Below are 15,242 nucleotides of genomic sequence, written 5' to 3'. Positions count from 1 at the left end.
CTTAAGAGCGCCCCTCGCGCGGGGCAGCAGGCTGCTATCCGCAGCTTAGAGAGCCCTGCAGGGAAGTCCTGCAGGGTTCCCCAAGCTGCGAATGTCTGCGCCGCGCGAGGGGCGCTCTTCTTAAGAGCGCCCCTCGCGCGGGGCAGCAGGCTGCTATCCGCAGCTTGGAGAGCCCTGCGGGGAAGTCCTGCAGGGTTCCCCAAGCTGCGAGTGTCTGCGCCGCGCGAGGGGCGCTCTGCTTAAGAGCGCCCCTCGCGCGGGGCAGCAGGCTGCTATCCGCAGCTTGGAGAGCCCTGCGGGGAAGTCCTGCAGGGTTCCCCAAGCTGCGAATGTCTGTGCCGCGCGAGGGGCGCTCTGCTTAAGAGCGCCCCTCGCGCGGGGCAGCAGGCTGCTATCCGCAGCTTGGAGAGCCCTGCAGGGAAGTCCTGCAGGGCTCCCCAAGCTGCGAATGTCTGCCCCTCGCGCGGGGCAGCAGGCTGCTATCCGCAGCTTGGAGAGCCCTCTGGACCTCTTCTGAAGGCGGGTGGGGGGCAAAAGTCTTTGTCCCCCCTGCCTGCCTTCCCGGGGGATTTTAAAATGCTGGCGGGCGGCAGCGCTGCCGCCCGCCAGCATTTTAAGATCGCCCCGGACAGCGGAGAAGTCTCCGCTGTCCCGGGAAGGGGGGGGGGAAGCAAAGACTTTCACCCCCCCACGTCGGCCTTCAGAAGAGGTCGGGGGACAGACTGTCCCCAAACCTGGTCTGAAGGCGGTTTCCATAGGAACGCATTGATTGATTTTCAATGCATTCCTATGGGAAACCGTGCTTTGCAAGACGAAAAACTCGCAAGACGAAAAGACTTGCGGAACGAATTAATTTCGTCTTGCGAGGCACCACTGTACTTGTAGGTACAGTTTACAAAGCAGTGCTTAATATTTTATAAAATATTATTATTATTATTATTATTACTACTACTACTACTACTACTACTATTATTACTACTATTGTTAATTTATTATGCCACCCATCTGACTGGGTTGCCTCAGCCACTCTGGGCGCCTCTCAACATCCACCTTTATGGCTATTTTCAGTGGTTTTAAAAGTAGTTCCTCTTCACTCAGTAATTTTCAAGTGTTAAATTTTTAAACAAATATAAAATTAAAGCAAGTACTTACCTCCAGCTTCTTATATTGAGTTGTGCTGCTTAATTTAAGGGTCCCAAGCAATTCTTAAAATTAAGCTATTGATTTTTAAAAGAAGACAATCGCTAGCTGCCCCACTGGCATCTTCCTTATTGATGGAACTTACAGTGGGGTAACTGAATTTAAATGCCCAAACTAAAGTAGTAGTATCTGATGTGATAGTCTATAAATTCATAAATAATTATTTTTTTCTGATAACAAATTCTTTTCTCAGTAGTAGATGCTTGCATCTTTTTGTGTTATGAATAGTTACAGTTATATTTTTCCTCCATTTTAGAAGAGCAAAACTACATACTCAGGGATGCAGAAGCTGAAGTTCTTTTCTGTTTCAGCTTAGAAGAATCTCTAAAGAAAGCACAGGAGACACCGCTCTTCAAGGTACATCAATTTTTTAAAAGCGCTAAATCCAGATTATTTGAACCAAGTGTTTAAACATGAGTGTTACCATCATGTCTGCTAGCCTAGAAAAAAAGTATTTCCAACCACTTGTAACTTTTATTTTGAAATATAAGTAGTTCAGTATAACTAAATGTTGTAGACTGGATTCCACTGAGGCATCACACCAACAGATTGGTTGTAGCTTCGAAACATTATCATAATTTAGAATCATGCATGTGCTTTCATTTCCCATCTGCTTTATAAGTTTGCTTATAGCAGTTTCTGCAAACAGAATGATTACTGTTAACTGCCACCATGATTTGCAAATCCAATTCAAATCATGACTTTGGAATATGGTTTGCTAGCCAATTACAAACTGGTTTATCAGTGCAAAAGTCAGCATAATTCTTCCTTCACCATAAAGCTGGTTTTCTGAATTGACTGATTGTCTTTGAGAAGTACTTGGCCTGTAAATGACTTGTTATATTACTATTTATTTAGAGCCTTAGTACCCCTCTGTTCAGCCAAAAAGTCTCCCAGAGTAGCTTACATACAATCAATTAAAATACGACAGTCCCTGCCTGCAGGCTTACAGTCTAAAAAATGATACTCAAGGGAAAAGGCACAGGGAGGGAAGAAGAAGAAAAAAATCAAACTCTGGCATCAGTTCTTAAACGGTTGGTTTTTGTATTTGTAGAAGCAAGAGTAAAACTTTATGTAATTTATAAACTCCCAGCACACGTGGTGTCTGCGCCAGCATCCTTTGTTATACTTGTCACTTCAGCTAGTTCCTCACTGTTCTGGAACTTAACATTTTTTATTTCTTATTGGCTTTGGTAGGGGACGCAGGTGGCGCTGTGGGTTAAAGCCTCAGCGCCTAGGACTTGCCGATCGAAAGGTCGGCGGTTCGAATCCCTGCGGCGGGGTGCGCTCCCGCTGCTCGGTCCCAGCGCCTGCCAACCTAGCAGTTCGAAAGCACCTCCGGGTGCAAGTAGATAAATAGGGACTGCTTACCAGCGGGAAGGTAAACGGCGTTTCCGTGTGCGGCTCTGGCTTGCCAGAGCAGCGATGTCCCGCTGGCCACGTGACCCGGAAGTGTCTCCGGACAGCGCTGGCCCCTGGCCTCTTGAGTGAGATGGGCGCACAACCCCAGAGTCTGTCAAGACTGGCCCGTACGGGCAGGGGTACCTTTACCTTTACCTTTGGTAGGGGAAGAAATGGGAGCTTATCCATGTCGCCTCCCCCCCCCCCCTTTCTTCAGTTCCCAAGGACATTGTTCTCTCCTAATAATCTATCTTTCTTCTTTATGCGATTCTTTGCAATCTGGTTTTGACTCTGTGTCCTTTTGGAACTTACTTAATCTTTGATACTGGCAACTATCCACTTCTCTTTTCTTCTTTTAGTTTTCTCAAATCTCCAAAACCGTTGGTTTTATTCCTGCTTCTTAGTCCTTTTCAAGACCACTATTTCCTGATACTTAGTTGTTGGTTATTTTTCTTCTCTAGTTCAGAATCATGACAGTTCTTTTAAATTTTTCTATTTTCCTCTGTACAAGTGATTATCAAGCCTCTTCTATTCAGCTAACAAATCCATAATTTTGTAATTATGGTCTAAAGCTCAGCTCTTTGTTACCCATTGAAACATCATTTTGAGAATGGCAACTAAGGTTTGACATTCATAATTTAAAAGTAATATTTCAAATTATGAAATTGCCAAAAGTCATCCCTTCATGCATTAACTCTTTACAAATAATGGAGAGTATTTATGCCTGACCATTTTAATGCTTTTCCATCTGTAATTTTAAAACATTCCATTTAATGAATGACTGTCCTTGTAGAACAGAAATAATCTGTCAGCCATGTCGTTTTATACTGCAGTTTGTGTAGGGAATCCAGAGACAGGCTGATTCTCTTCCTTTGTTAAAAATTATAACTGCAAGATCCACTGAAACTTGGTTATTATTCTGTTTATTGATGCCTCTCTTTATGTTACTGATAAGATAGCTGAGTACTTTCTATTTTAACCAAATATTAGGAAGCAGATGGTAAAGTAAGAACTTGCTGTAGGTTCCTCTGTAAAGATAGTCTTATTTTGCTTGTATCAAACTGCATTTATTTATTTATTCATAATTCAAAATTGCTTTTAATTATTGTAACATTCTTGTCTCCCCACCCACCCACCTCTACTTCTAAGTCTTCTACTTGAGTACAGTATATAGAAACTATGGGGTGGGGCTGCCTTGAGATCTTGTAGAAATAGCAAGTCAGAACCTTCTTCCTCCCTTGTAGAAGAAATTAGCAAGGTATCCATGGCGAACATCAGCTTAAGGGGAAAAATGATAACATTAAAGAGGCAGGACAAGGTGAGAAATTAATATACCACAATATGGAATGCTAATTGACAGGAAGTGGACAGACCACACTGGTACCTTGCTCTGTGACATAGTGGTCAGTGTCATAAATGCAGACATACAAATGTGTTTTGTGTTTCATAAATGTTTTGATTTTAGGGAAAGTACTTCTATATTACACCTGGAATTTGCCCTAGCCTTTCCACTATGAAATCTATTGTGGAATGTGCAGGAGGAAAGGTATTGAACAAACAACCTTCTTTCCGTAAGCTCATGGAACACAAGCAAAACAAAGTGAGTGTGATCTTGATTGATTTTCTAACAACTTTCTGTTTGGAAAATGTGTCTATTTGAGCTGACTCAATTTCACTATTTTTAATACAGAGCTTATCAGAGATTATTCTGATTTCTTGTGAAAATGATCTTCACTTATGTCGAGAATATTTTGCCAGAGGCATAGGTATGTGTTCTTTATACTTACAACAGTGTTTAACAATGCAACATGGCACCAGCACTTTAAGGAAAGAAATGTACCCTAGTTTAATAGTTTGGTTATATATCAAATCCTGGATGTGTGGGCTTGTGGGAGATTTTATACATACAATGGGCTTTTGCATAGTATTAGAAGAAAACACCTTTTGCTAGAAGTGAGTATCAGGTTCAGATAAATCCCAATGCAAAATGTTGGAGGTAAAACAGAATCTGTCAAACAGGATCAGCATGAATCAAAATGAAGACCCCTGGAAGTTTCATTCCATTGTGATTCATTATTTGAATCGGTGCTGTTAAATCCAGAGCTCTGTATAGTGGTACCTCGGGTTACGTGTTTTCAGGTTGCAGACTGCGGGAAACCCAGAAGTACCGGAAATGGATACTTCCAGGTTTCGCCGCATGCACAGAAGTGCCAAATTGTGTCATGCGCAGATGCAGCGCTGCAGGTTACGAATGCTGAGGGTTGCGGATGTGCCTCCGTTACGGATTACGTCCGCAACCCGAGGTTCCACTGTAATGTAGAATCTAAAAAGGGGGCTATATTTCCCCCCTTTTCACTTGCTGATGAAATTTGCAGGGAAGGGAAACTTACCAGAGTATAAGACTGTGAACTTCAGGAAGATCCATTCAGGCTTCTTTGTCCACAGGACTCTTAAATTTTATTTTATTTTTTAGAAGCAGGCGCACCAAGTCGTGGAGCCTGAGGGGTCTTCAGCCCCCCCCCCCCCAATTTTTCAAGAAGGGGCTGGGCTCCCCCAAAATCCTGTGGCCCGCTCTGCCTCCTCCCTGCCGATGTTGCACTGGGGGTAGCAGAGCCCAGCTCTACGTTCCCCATTCTCCACCCGGCACACAAGTGCCAGCATCGGCGGGACACCTGTGTGTCCCAACCCGGTGCATGAACACTTGTGCACTAGGTTGGGGTGGGACGCTTCACATGATGCGCCCCGCAATGTGGAGGGGGGGCAAGTCAGCGCTCGTGGAAGCAGGCAACCTCAAGTAGTCTAAACTGCTTATACTTTGCCTTTGTTCTGCTTATTTATTTGAATGAAGTGTACTAGGAAATAATCAAAGGGATTGAAATCCAGACCTCTCTGTCAGGATAAAAAGATACCCTTTCACCTGCAAGCTCCCCAGTGAGTTTCGTTTCACTTCTGAGAAAATAAAAGCTGTGTCTGTGTGACATAACAGTTAACTTAATGGAATGACTAGGACCACAGTGCTACTTGGAAGACTGGCAACTTGCTGATCCACCTCAGCATGCCTCGTTAACAACACAGTCCAACTCAATAATATGAAAGACAACCTTGAATCACCTCAAATCACATTGTTATTCAGGCTGCACACAAAGCCAATGTACACCTGTGGTGTGTTTATAGCTTTACATTGAAGATGTCAAACTTGGCACTAGCCCAGCTTATGAGTGGCCGCTTCCATGACTTGTCCGGCTCACCAGCCGCAAATGTGCCTCAGTCTGACACAGCTTGCACAGGTCTGTTCCTGGCACCCAACTGCCAAGTATCCCTTATGCACACTACCTCTTAATCAGAATGTCAGTCTCCTTGAACATTAATGTTTTAAGGACACACACAGTGCCAGCTTCATAGTTACCTTGAATAAGTGCTGCTTCTGTCTTTCTTAACTTTCAACTGGTAACTCCTCAATCCAAGTCCTTTCAGTCAAAACACAAACGTTAAAAGATCAGTGGTTGCAATTAATTTACCATGGATGTATTGATTAAGTTTTATGTTCCCCCCCCCCTGTATTTGCAGATGTTCACAATGCAGAGTTTGTTTTGACTGGCGTTCTTACTCAGACACTGGATTATGAATCATATCCTTCATATGCTATATAAAATATGATTGTGTTTTCTGTATTCTATCCTCCCTTAAATGGAACAGCTGGCAAAGTTCACATCATTTATTTGCCATATATAGAGTTTCTAAGTAACTAATGAATGAATGTAGATAACTGGAATTCAGGTAAGCTGGTATCACCTTTTACCACGGCATGTTTTATTCCCTTTTGCTCTCACAGGCTCATTGAAGTACAGGTTAATAGTTTTCACCTGTGTTTGCAAAAATACTTACTAGTTTTCACAGGAAGTTAGAATTGTTTGCTAGGATTCCCTGAAATTCAGGGCACATGCTTTAATCTTTTGTTGTGACTGTCCCTTTAATAATGTCCTAATGATTTATTCTAGAATATGCTGTCTCTAAAAAAAAAAAAGGAATTAACATTTGAATTAAATGTTGAAACACATATATTCTAATCGAAGTATAGCCTGAAAAATACACATCACAGTGTTTTGTTGTTGAGTGCATATTTACGTTAGAAAGTTGTAAAACCATGTTGATGCATTAGTCTTAAGAAACAGACTCTCTCTCTCCTTATGTTATCCTTTTCTTGTACCAAAAAACAGATTATGGCAATCTGCACATTTCAGCATAGCTTTTTCCTTAACCCAAGTGTACATATAAATTCACTTGACTGGAAGTAAAAATGCCTTATTGCTGTAGACTCCTTGAATCCTTCCTTCCTTCCAGCTTTTTCAGCCTGTGGATCAGTTGGCACTTCTGGAGTTCTTGTCCCCTTCCTCCCTTGTTTTGCTGAAGGCCAATGAGCAGTTTGAGGCAGGAGAGCAAACGTTAATTGCATCTGTTTAAGATGTGCAGCATTTTATTATTAAAACATAATTAACTATGTTCTTTGTATTATACTAGAGAGAGGTTACTTTTTATATCACAAATTAGTTTTCCTAAATTTTTTTTTAGTTGTCACAACTGTTGGTACTTAACTACACAAAATTGGAATGTAAAGAGAAAGGGCTTGTGGTATGTAAATTATGGAAATAAAGTATTTTGTATTTTATTTTATTAAGCTCTGTTTCTTTTATATTACTAATATCCTGGTTTTTGTATAAACATACTTTTAAATGATGTTTCTTTAAGATTTCGTAGTGGCTCCTTTCCTCTTCTTTTAAATATTGTGCAATTATGGCACTATGGTAAGAGTAAATTACTCTAAATCATTCTTTCAAATGCTGTAGGATAATCTTCCCTTTATTTTACAAGGTATGTTTTAATATTAAAAACCAAGTATTTTAAGCAGAATTTATTGTTAATGTTTTGTGTATTTCTACTGAAGTTAGCTTGAACTCATTCATATCTGCTGTTATAATTTTTCTTGAAATAATTTTTAATGAAATAAATATGCAAAAAATGAATTCACAGAACTAAACTCACTCAAGGTGAATTACATTTGCAAATTATATTGTACATAATGGAACTAATTATAAATTGAGTAAATGTTATTTAAAAACTAGTATCAAACTACTGTTTCAGCAGTAAGGTGCAGCCAGTTCCCAAAGATTCTTTTAAAAAGTACCATTCCTTCCATGATTATCTATGGATCCAAAAACAAATCTCCATTCAGTGATTTTGAGGATTTCAATAATTTGGGTTTGGCAGTTACTACAGAATTCTTTAATTTATATAGGTTGAAATAATTAGCATTTGTCTCACCTGACAGCATGCCATGTTTTGTACATTTGTGTTTCTGAAAATGAAGGGCCATATATGACTAAAAAATAACACATGATTCATGTGGAGCAGCTGCAGGTATAAATTCTGATGGTTTGATGTTTAAACATGGCAGGTGGGACACTGAACACTACTGACAGACTTGCAATGCACTTTGAAGACACTGCACTAAATGTTAGCGAAAGTTAGTTGATCTTTTCTCACACACTGCATTTTTGCAAGGTTTAGCAAGTACATACTTTAGCCAACATCTCTTTGTTCGTAACTGCCTTTTAAAGAAACCTCTTCACTGCTGAAACTTGGCAACTAGATCCACGCACCTTTTTTAGACAACTTTGGCACCATAACTTTTGAAGGTGTTTGTACTTGTGTGCTCACACTGGAAAGTAGCACAGCCAGAACAGAAAGTACAGCAGGTCACCATCAAGGCATTGGAAAATGATTTATAGGAAAAGCATATGGAAATACCTGCTGTCCTTAAAATGAACATGCTTTCCATGTGGCTTTCAGTGATGGTTGCCTCCTCTGCAGCATCTGTGTGTCATATTTCTTGCCTGTAAAACATTTGCCACATTTATGTTCTGTATAATTGCTACACTGAATATTTTATGTATGTTTATTCTTATAAAAGAGTTTTGGAACACGGCATAAAACCATGTCATTTTTCAGATTCAAAAAGCATGTGAACCTGTTCAGTGTTAAACATCTGGTAGGAACACACCTTTCTCACTCGGTTTAAGAATTAGTAAAATGTTCATTGTAAAATGGCCATCAGGTAGGTGAAATGTATACAGAACTCAGGCCTTTAAATTTCAGGAATCGGGGTGGGGAAGCAGGTAGTCAAAACGTCCACCACTTGGAATTCCTAAACATGTTGCTGCAACCTGTTTCTAGGGGAGGCCCCCCTTGGGCACCTGCCAATGCACTGGACTTATTTTGTCACACAATTCAGTAAGGGCCACTGAGAACCTAAGAGCCTTTATCTCTTCCCCATCTTTAATCTAATCCACATGGCCCTGTGCCACCTTTCTCATGCTACAGTACGAGGAGATTTTTAAAGGTTGTAATGGGCAAAAAACCGAAAGCACCACAGCATTCATGGAGCTTCCAGTCTACACTTTCAACAAATCTGCTCCACTTCCCAGTGGGGAGGGTTAGGACCGCATAGCTACCCACTCCCCACTGGGGGGGGGGCGTGGCCGGGACCGTTTAAATCAGAGGCACAAGCCGGAAGGCTTCCTCTTTGGCTCACTTCCTCAATCACCCGCCCTCCCTATTTTGCAGGTTTAGGCACTGGCCTTGCTATGGACCTCGGTTGGTCGCCGTTGAGGGGCCTGGTAGGAATTTTTCCACTTGGCAAATTGGCACTGGCCATGTGGTTTTCGCCTACCTCGTAGCAATCGTCACAACTTTGTTAGGGTTGCGGTTAGGCATTGTTTGACCTTGTGATGGGGGGGGGGAGGTGTTGCCATCACCTACCCCTCCAAGCTTAAGGGTATTCCATTAAAGGAATCCAGGGGTGTTGATCTTGTCTGAAGCCCAGGTCGGGGGCTAGGGCCATGACACGACCCCGACAGGACCACCAGGGGGAGCTCGAGTTGGTATGCATTGGGCTCCCCCTTCCGGTGGTTTACCCTTACCAGACTTCCTGCGCATCGGGCAGGAGTCAGATATAGTCGGGTCCATTCAATGCCTAGGCCAATACCGCTCACATTCTGTAATCAATAAAGTTGTGGCCAAATTTGCCCAATAACAAACCTAATATCCGTGTCCTTGTGTGTGTTATTTCCCAATGAGGGGGTGGCTACGGGGTCTTGACACACAACTCTTGTTCCGTTCTCAACGTTACCAGGGCAGCATTCCATGCAGGACGTAGCAGCTATGCTGCAAAGGTAGCACTTGATACAGACCATTCTCAACAAATACAGTTATTCCTTGTACTAGCACAGGGGTCAGCTTTTTCAGCAGGGAGCCGGTCCACTGTCCCTCAGACCTTGTGGGGGGCCGGACTATATTTTGAAGGGAAAAAATGAACGAATTCCTATGCCCCACAAATAACCCAAAGATGCATTCGAAATAAAAGCACACATTCTACTCATGTAAAAACACACTGATTCCAGGACTGTCACGGGCCAGATTGAGAAGGCGATTGGGCTGTATCCGGCCCCTGGGCCGTAGTTTGCGTACCCATGTACTGGCACCTTCAGCATCAGCTCATCAACTTTCACTTGCCTTTTTCTTTTCCTCTGAAAGTGGAAATAAGAAACTCCCGTCATCGTGCACTGTCCCCTTCTTTCAGCTGAAGCCCAGTGCCATAAGGAACTGCCATAAGGAATCTAGTGCCATAAGGAATCTAGGGAAGATCCCAGAGGGGCAGACACTGCCCTCTCCCAGGACTTGTGATATACTGTATTACATCAGGCTGCCTTAGATCTTTAGATCTTCATATGAATCTTGAGGAAGCTATCTGTCTTAACACATTGTACACCAGTAAACCAACATTCATCTCAGTTGCAGTATTGAGTCTGCTAATGCTTTTATGGGTTGCTAATGAGAAAATGTGAACCACAGTTGAATGACCAAATGAACATAATGGAGAACTAATAATGTATTGCCAATTGCTTTGCTTGCACAAATAAAGGTTCCTTATCAGAAGAGCCTGCTGGATCAGGCCAATAGCCCATCTAGTCCAGCATCCTGTTGTCACAGTGGCCAACCAGATGCCTGTAGGAAACCCACAAACACGGCCTGAGCTCAAGAACATTCTCCCTTCCCTTGGCTTTCAGCAGCTGGTATTGGGAAGATTTACTGCCTCGAGCTGTTGGAATTAGAATTTGTCTAATCTTTTAAAGCTGTGAAGTCCTTAATCTCAGGGCTGTGGGTTCAAGCCCCATGTTGAGTGAAAGATTCCTGCATAGCAGAGGATTGGGCTAGATGATCCTTGTGGTCCCTTCAATTCTATTATTTTATTTATTAAGTTGGTGGCCATCACTGCCTCCTGGGAGAGTTGAGTTCCATATTTTGACTATGTGCTCCATGAAGAAGTACTTCCTTTTATCTATCCTTGGTTTTGCATCTAGTAGATCTTAAGCACAAAAGCAGCCTACCATGAGGAAACCCATGAAACATATTTTCCTTTTTAAAGAGCAGATTACATCTAAAATTACTTACCTCATACATGGCCACCATAATAATTTGCATGCTGTTTTGCCCAGAGCCTACTCACAAAATACTTCAGGGAGGCTAACTTTGCCCTTGCAGCCAGGTTTTCCTATGAATATAGATTTAAAATGCACAATTAGTTGCTCATGAAATCCACTTAAATTAATTGATGTAGGTAGAAGTGTGATATTTAAGAATTTACAAGTGGATTTAGGCTCTCTCGTTCAGTGGTAGAGCTCACCCTTTGCATACAGGTCTCGGCTTCAGTTCCCAACTTCTCCAGGTAGGGAAAGAGTGGCTGTACTCTGAAACCCTTTAGTTTTGGAGCAATGGTCTTTCTGATACAACTGGACTTCTAATGCTCACCATTCCAGGCCGGTATGGCCAGTGGTCAGGTGCAAGGTGAGTTTTGGCCCAATATTTGAAGGGCCAAACGTTCCCAACCTCTGGCAAAGGCATTACAGAGCTAGATGTACGAATGGTCTGACTAAGTATACATAAAATCTTACATAGAAAACAGAAATATGAACAGTCTTTCAAGTTGTGGCTGTTAAGATGGCTTCAGTTTAGAACAAAGTAGCCTAACAGAGTTGATAGGCGCATAATATCAGCACCAGCCTCTACCACCTGATGTAGTTTAATGGTGACATGCAAAACAGTTCACAAGGGACAAAAAAATACAGGAGACAGAGACTATGCCCTTAATACTGCTCTGAAGGGATTTCAAGCACCACCACGCCAGGTATGCTGGTGCAACTATTTCCTTTCAGCAGGAGAGTAAGCAGTTCAAGGAAAAGCAGTAAATGCTCACTCAGTCTTCCCCACTCAGAATGCCAGTTCTCCATATTGTAATTTCAATTTCTCCAAGTGCCCTTCCTTAGGCAGCTAAGAAGAGCAACAGACACATGTAAGAGAGAGGTATCAGCAGACTTGAAGACACCAAGGTTTGCAGAAGGACAAAGTAGTCTTTAGAGGAGCAGGGACTCCAAGAGGGGACCCCAAAACAGCTCAGTGAGAACTGAGCCTAGTTTGCATGCTGAGCAATGCTGCAGAGGGAAGGGGAGGGGGAGCAATGCGAGCTTTCTAGAGAACCAGATGAAATGCAAGACCTGTGCAGGGGGATGGCGGGCTACTAAAATTTTAATCAGAACCAAAAGGTATGGGTTGAGGCTCTATTTTCTGCAGGACCCAAGTAGTCTAGGAGGAGATGAATACCTGAATGACAGCTGCAAAGGCCAAATCTGAGGGGCAAAGTTGTCTTATTGGCAGTTGGAATTGAAGAAAAGGTCTTCAATCTATTGCAGAAACCACTGGGTAGTTCGGTTAAAGTATGGTGCTGATAACGCCAGGTTCACAGGTTCATGTCTTATTCCTGCATTGCATGAGGTTAGACAGATGGTTCTCAGGGTCCCCTTCTAACTATGATTCCATGAAACTTGCCCATGATAGAGGAAAGTGTGAAACAGTGGGCAGAATGTGCATCCACCTCCATCTCTCTCTTGCCTCAGGATCACAGGAGAAGCCATCTATTTTGGTCCCAGGTGGGAATGAGCTGCCTGTTGTTGTTATTGTTGATGCTGCTGCTGCTGATGACATTATGCTGATCTGACTGGATTGCCCCAGCCACTTCGGGCGGCTCCCAACAAATTAAAATATAAGATCAAAATAAAATCTGCCTACTTGCAATGAGTAACAAAAACACACAAATTTGTCCTTTGCTGCCATCTTGTGTTGGGCTATTGAATAACTCCCAATTATTTGAAGTTTGATATACCCTATTCATCAACCTAGGTGGAATCTACACACGTGTTTAAAACTTTCGCTTGTTGTGAAATTATTTTTTTCAAATTGCTTTGAAAAATGCATTGAATTTGCTATAGCTCCAAGTCGCCATCTAGTACCACAATTGTATATTGCACTTTAAGACACGTTCAAAACGTTTTACAGTATTTGCAGCTGTATAGGCGAGTCTCTATAGGGACGCAGGTGGCGCTGTGGTAAAACCTCAGTGCCTAGGACTTGCCGATCGTATGGTCGGCGGTTCGAATCTCCGTGGCGGGGTGAGCTCTTGTCGTTCGGTCCCAGCTCCTGTCCACCTAGCAGTTCGAAAGCACTCTTAAGTGCAAGTAGATAAATAGGTACTGCTTTATAGCGGGAAGGTAAACAGTGTTTCCGTGCGCTGCGCTGGTGCTGGCTCGCTAGAGCAGCTTCGTCATGCTGACCTGGAAGTGACCCGGAAGTGTCTTCGGACGGCGCCGACTCACGGCCTCTAGAGCGAGATAAGCACGCAACCCTAGAGTCGGACACGACTGGCCCGTACGGGCAGGGGTACCTTTACCTTTACCTTTAGCCGAGTCTCTAGTTTGAATATTTCCTAACTTCCTAACTGACTGTTTTATATTAATATTTGATTTTGACATTAGAGATGGCAGTGTACAATAGCAAACAATGTACTTTTTGTTATAGAGAAATGGTGCATAATTTCATATACAATTAAAGGGTAAATATTTTACACTTTTTAAATAACATTTAATGAACTCTGACTTTATTTGATATCTGATCTTCATTGGTATTTTGCTTTGGTTTTTGATAGTTTGCACAAGCAGGGTAAATATTATGGTGTCATCCATCACACAATAATAAGTACTGGACATTATAGCATGCCAAGTATCAAAGATATGAAATAATATTCAGCATTTACTACAATTTGATCACTGTTGCATCATAATACTTTCTGTATTGACAATATTTGAGAGACTGAACACAGGATTGTTCAGTAGCTGATGATACTGAAAGCTAGCATTCAATAGTGTCTAGCGACTTACCAACAACATGCAATGTCGTTTTTGAGGTAAAATATCATGTTCAAATTTCTACTGCAATACAATAACTATATATTAGTTGTGGCCATAAAACTTGAGAAAATAAACTTGCCATTTAAGATAAGAACAAAAATGATTAAAACATATTGAAATAGCACTTAATTTCTGCTTACTCAAATTTCAAATTTAACAGTTTCCAACAGGTATCTGGTTGGCCACTGTGAAATTCAGAATTTCGCAAAATTAGAAATTTTGTCACATTTCAAAAGTTTGCAATTTATTTATTTATTTTTGGTTCCAGGTGTAGTTTGTTTATTCCCTGACACAAATATGAAATGTACCAAAAGAGGTACAATGATTATTAATATCACATCTCAAACACCTCCTTGTTTTAAGAATGGCTGATGCATCACTGTTTTTCAAAGAAATGTTCTTTATTGCTAGGGCTGTTTAAAAATATCAAAGTCCTTTTGTGTTATAATTGCTGTGCCGGACGCAGTCTTCCTGTGGTTTTACTATTTTCCTGTTTCTTCTGTGGTCCTGCATTAACACTGACAGTTTTGTCAGGCTCACACCAGTAAAACCACCACAACCTTAATGCCAGATTTCTTAGAGAGTCTTCATATTAAAATTCCTCTTGTCATTCCATATTTTTGTCATTCCGTCAACAGCTTTGTGCAGCGCTAGTGGCTTAAGCTGGCTGCTTCCCAAGAGATCAAGGCAGAGGACATTGGTAAAACAAACACACCCCCATGCCCTACTTCTTAAAACCATTCATATGACAGGGAGGGATTTGATTCCATTAATAATAATAAAAACTGCCCAAGTTTAACTTATTTGCCAACTTAAAACAGAGACCCCAAACTATATACACCTTTCTCTTCAGATATTTGCCATCCAAATATTTGGGGGTGGGGGTGGGAGTTTATATTGAAAGACAACTCAATATCTTAGAAATATAATTATTCCTAGGATATTTCCAAATTAAATTCTGTGTGAAGCCAGGACGATCCTTTCACTGTTTTTCAAAGGCACCCTCCTCCCCGGATGAGGCCGCCTCCTGCAAATAGGGAAATATAAAGCACCATTCCATTTGCCAAAGGTCATGTATCAGGGTATGCATAGCCATCTGTGGCGTTTGCCCGCTCCTTTAGAAAATGTCTGTACAGGGGGGAGAGAAAGGGTTAAAATGTAGACCAATAGGAAAGCCGGAGGCGGAGCCTACCTGTTTATAAAAGGGCTTAGCCCGAGGTTTGAGTTAGTTGTTGGTGGTTAGTTGGTTGGTTTTAGTGGGTTGGTTGGGAAAGGCAGTTGGAAATG

At 41.9% G+C, this 15,242-nt stretch overlaps 1 protein-coding gene and 2 long non-coding RNA genes across 6 annotated transcripts in view; 1 reads left to right on the top strand and 2 right to left on the bottom strand.

The window, feature by feature from the left end:
* Positions 1-8,591, top strand: part of PAXIP1 (PAX interacting protein 1) — a 27,659-nt gene extending 19,068 nt beyond the window's left edge. The window contains exons 17-21 of one of the 4 annotated variants that reach the window (XR_014556570.1): positions 1,457-2,406; positions 2,773-4,201; positions 4,292-4,367; positions 6,169-6,229; positions 6,871-8,591. Coding sequence is in view for 2 of the 4 variants with exons in the window: in XM_083704688.1 (XP_083560814.1) it covers positions 1,457-1,557; positions 4,067-4,201; positions 4,292-4,367; positions 6,169-6,229; positions 6,871-6,886 (389 nt within the window). In the remaining 2 variants the exon portion in view is untranslated. Of the gene's footprint in view, positions 1-885; positions 2,407-2,772; positions 4,202-4,291; positions 4,368-6,168; positions 6,234-6,870 lie in introns of those variants that run through there. The other 3 variants (XM_083704688.1, XM_083704689.1, XR_014556571.1) reach the window with 3 other exon arrangements.
* On the bottom strand, positions 953-6,868 carry LOC310828104. Its single transcript, XR_014556673.1, has 5 exons — positions 6,727-6,868; positions 6,487-6,611; positions 6,008-6,068; positions 2,758-3,879; positions 953-2,388 (listed from the first exon to the last, which is right to left on the bottom strand). It is a non-coding gene; the product is annotated as an uncharacterized lncRNA (long non-coding RNA).
* LOC310828076 lies at positions 8,389-15,242 on the bottom strand. Its single transcript, XR_014556615.1, has 3 exons — positions 15,148-15,242; positions 11,110-11,209; positions 8,389-8,492 (listed from the first exon to the last, which is right to left on the bottom strand). It is a non-coding gene; the product is annotated as an uncharacterized lncRNA (long non-coding RNA).

Source organism: Podarcis gaigeae (genome assembly GCF_964106915.1).
Source record: "Podarcis gaigeae genome assembly, chromosome: 12".
Taxonomy (NCBI): Eukaryota; Metazoa; Chordata; class Lepidosauria; order Squamata; family Lacertidae; genus Podarcis; species Podarcis gaigeae.
Note: the sequence above shows the minus strand (reverse complement) of the source record. Positions and strands in the feature narration are given on the sequence as shown.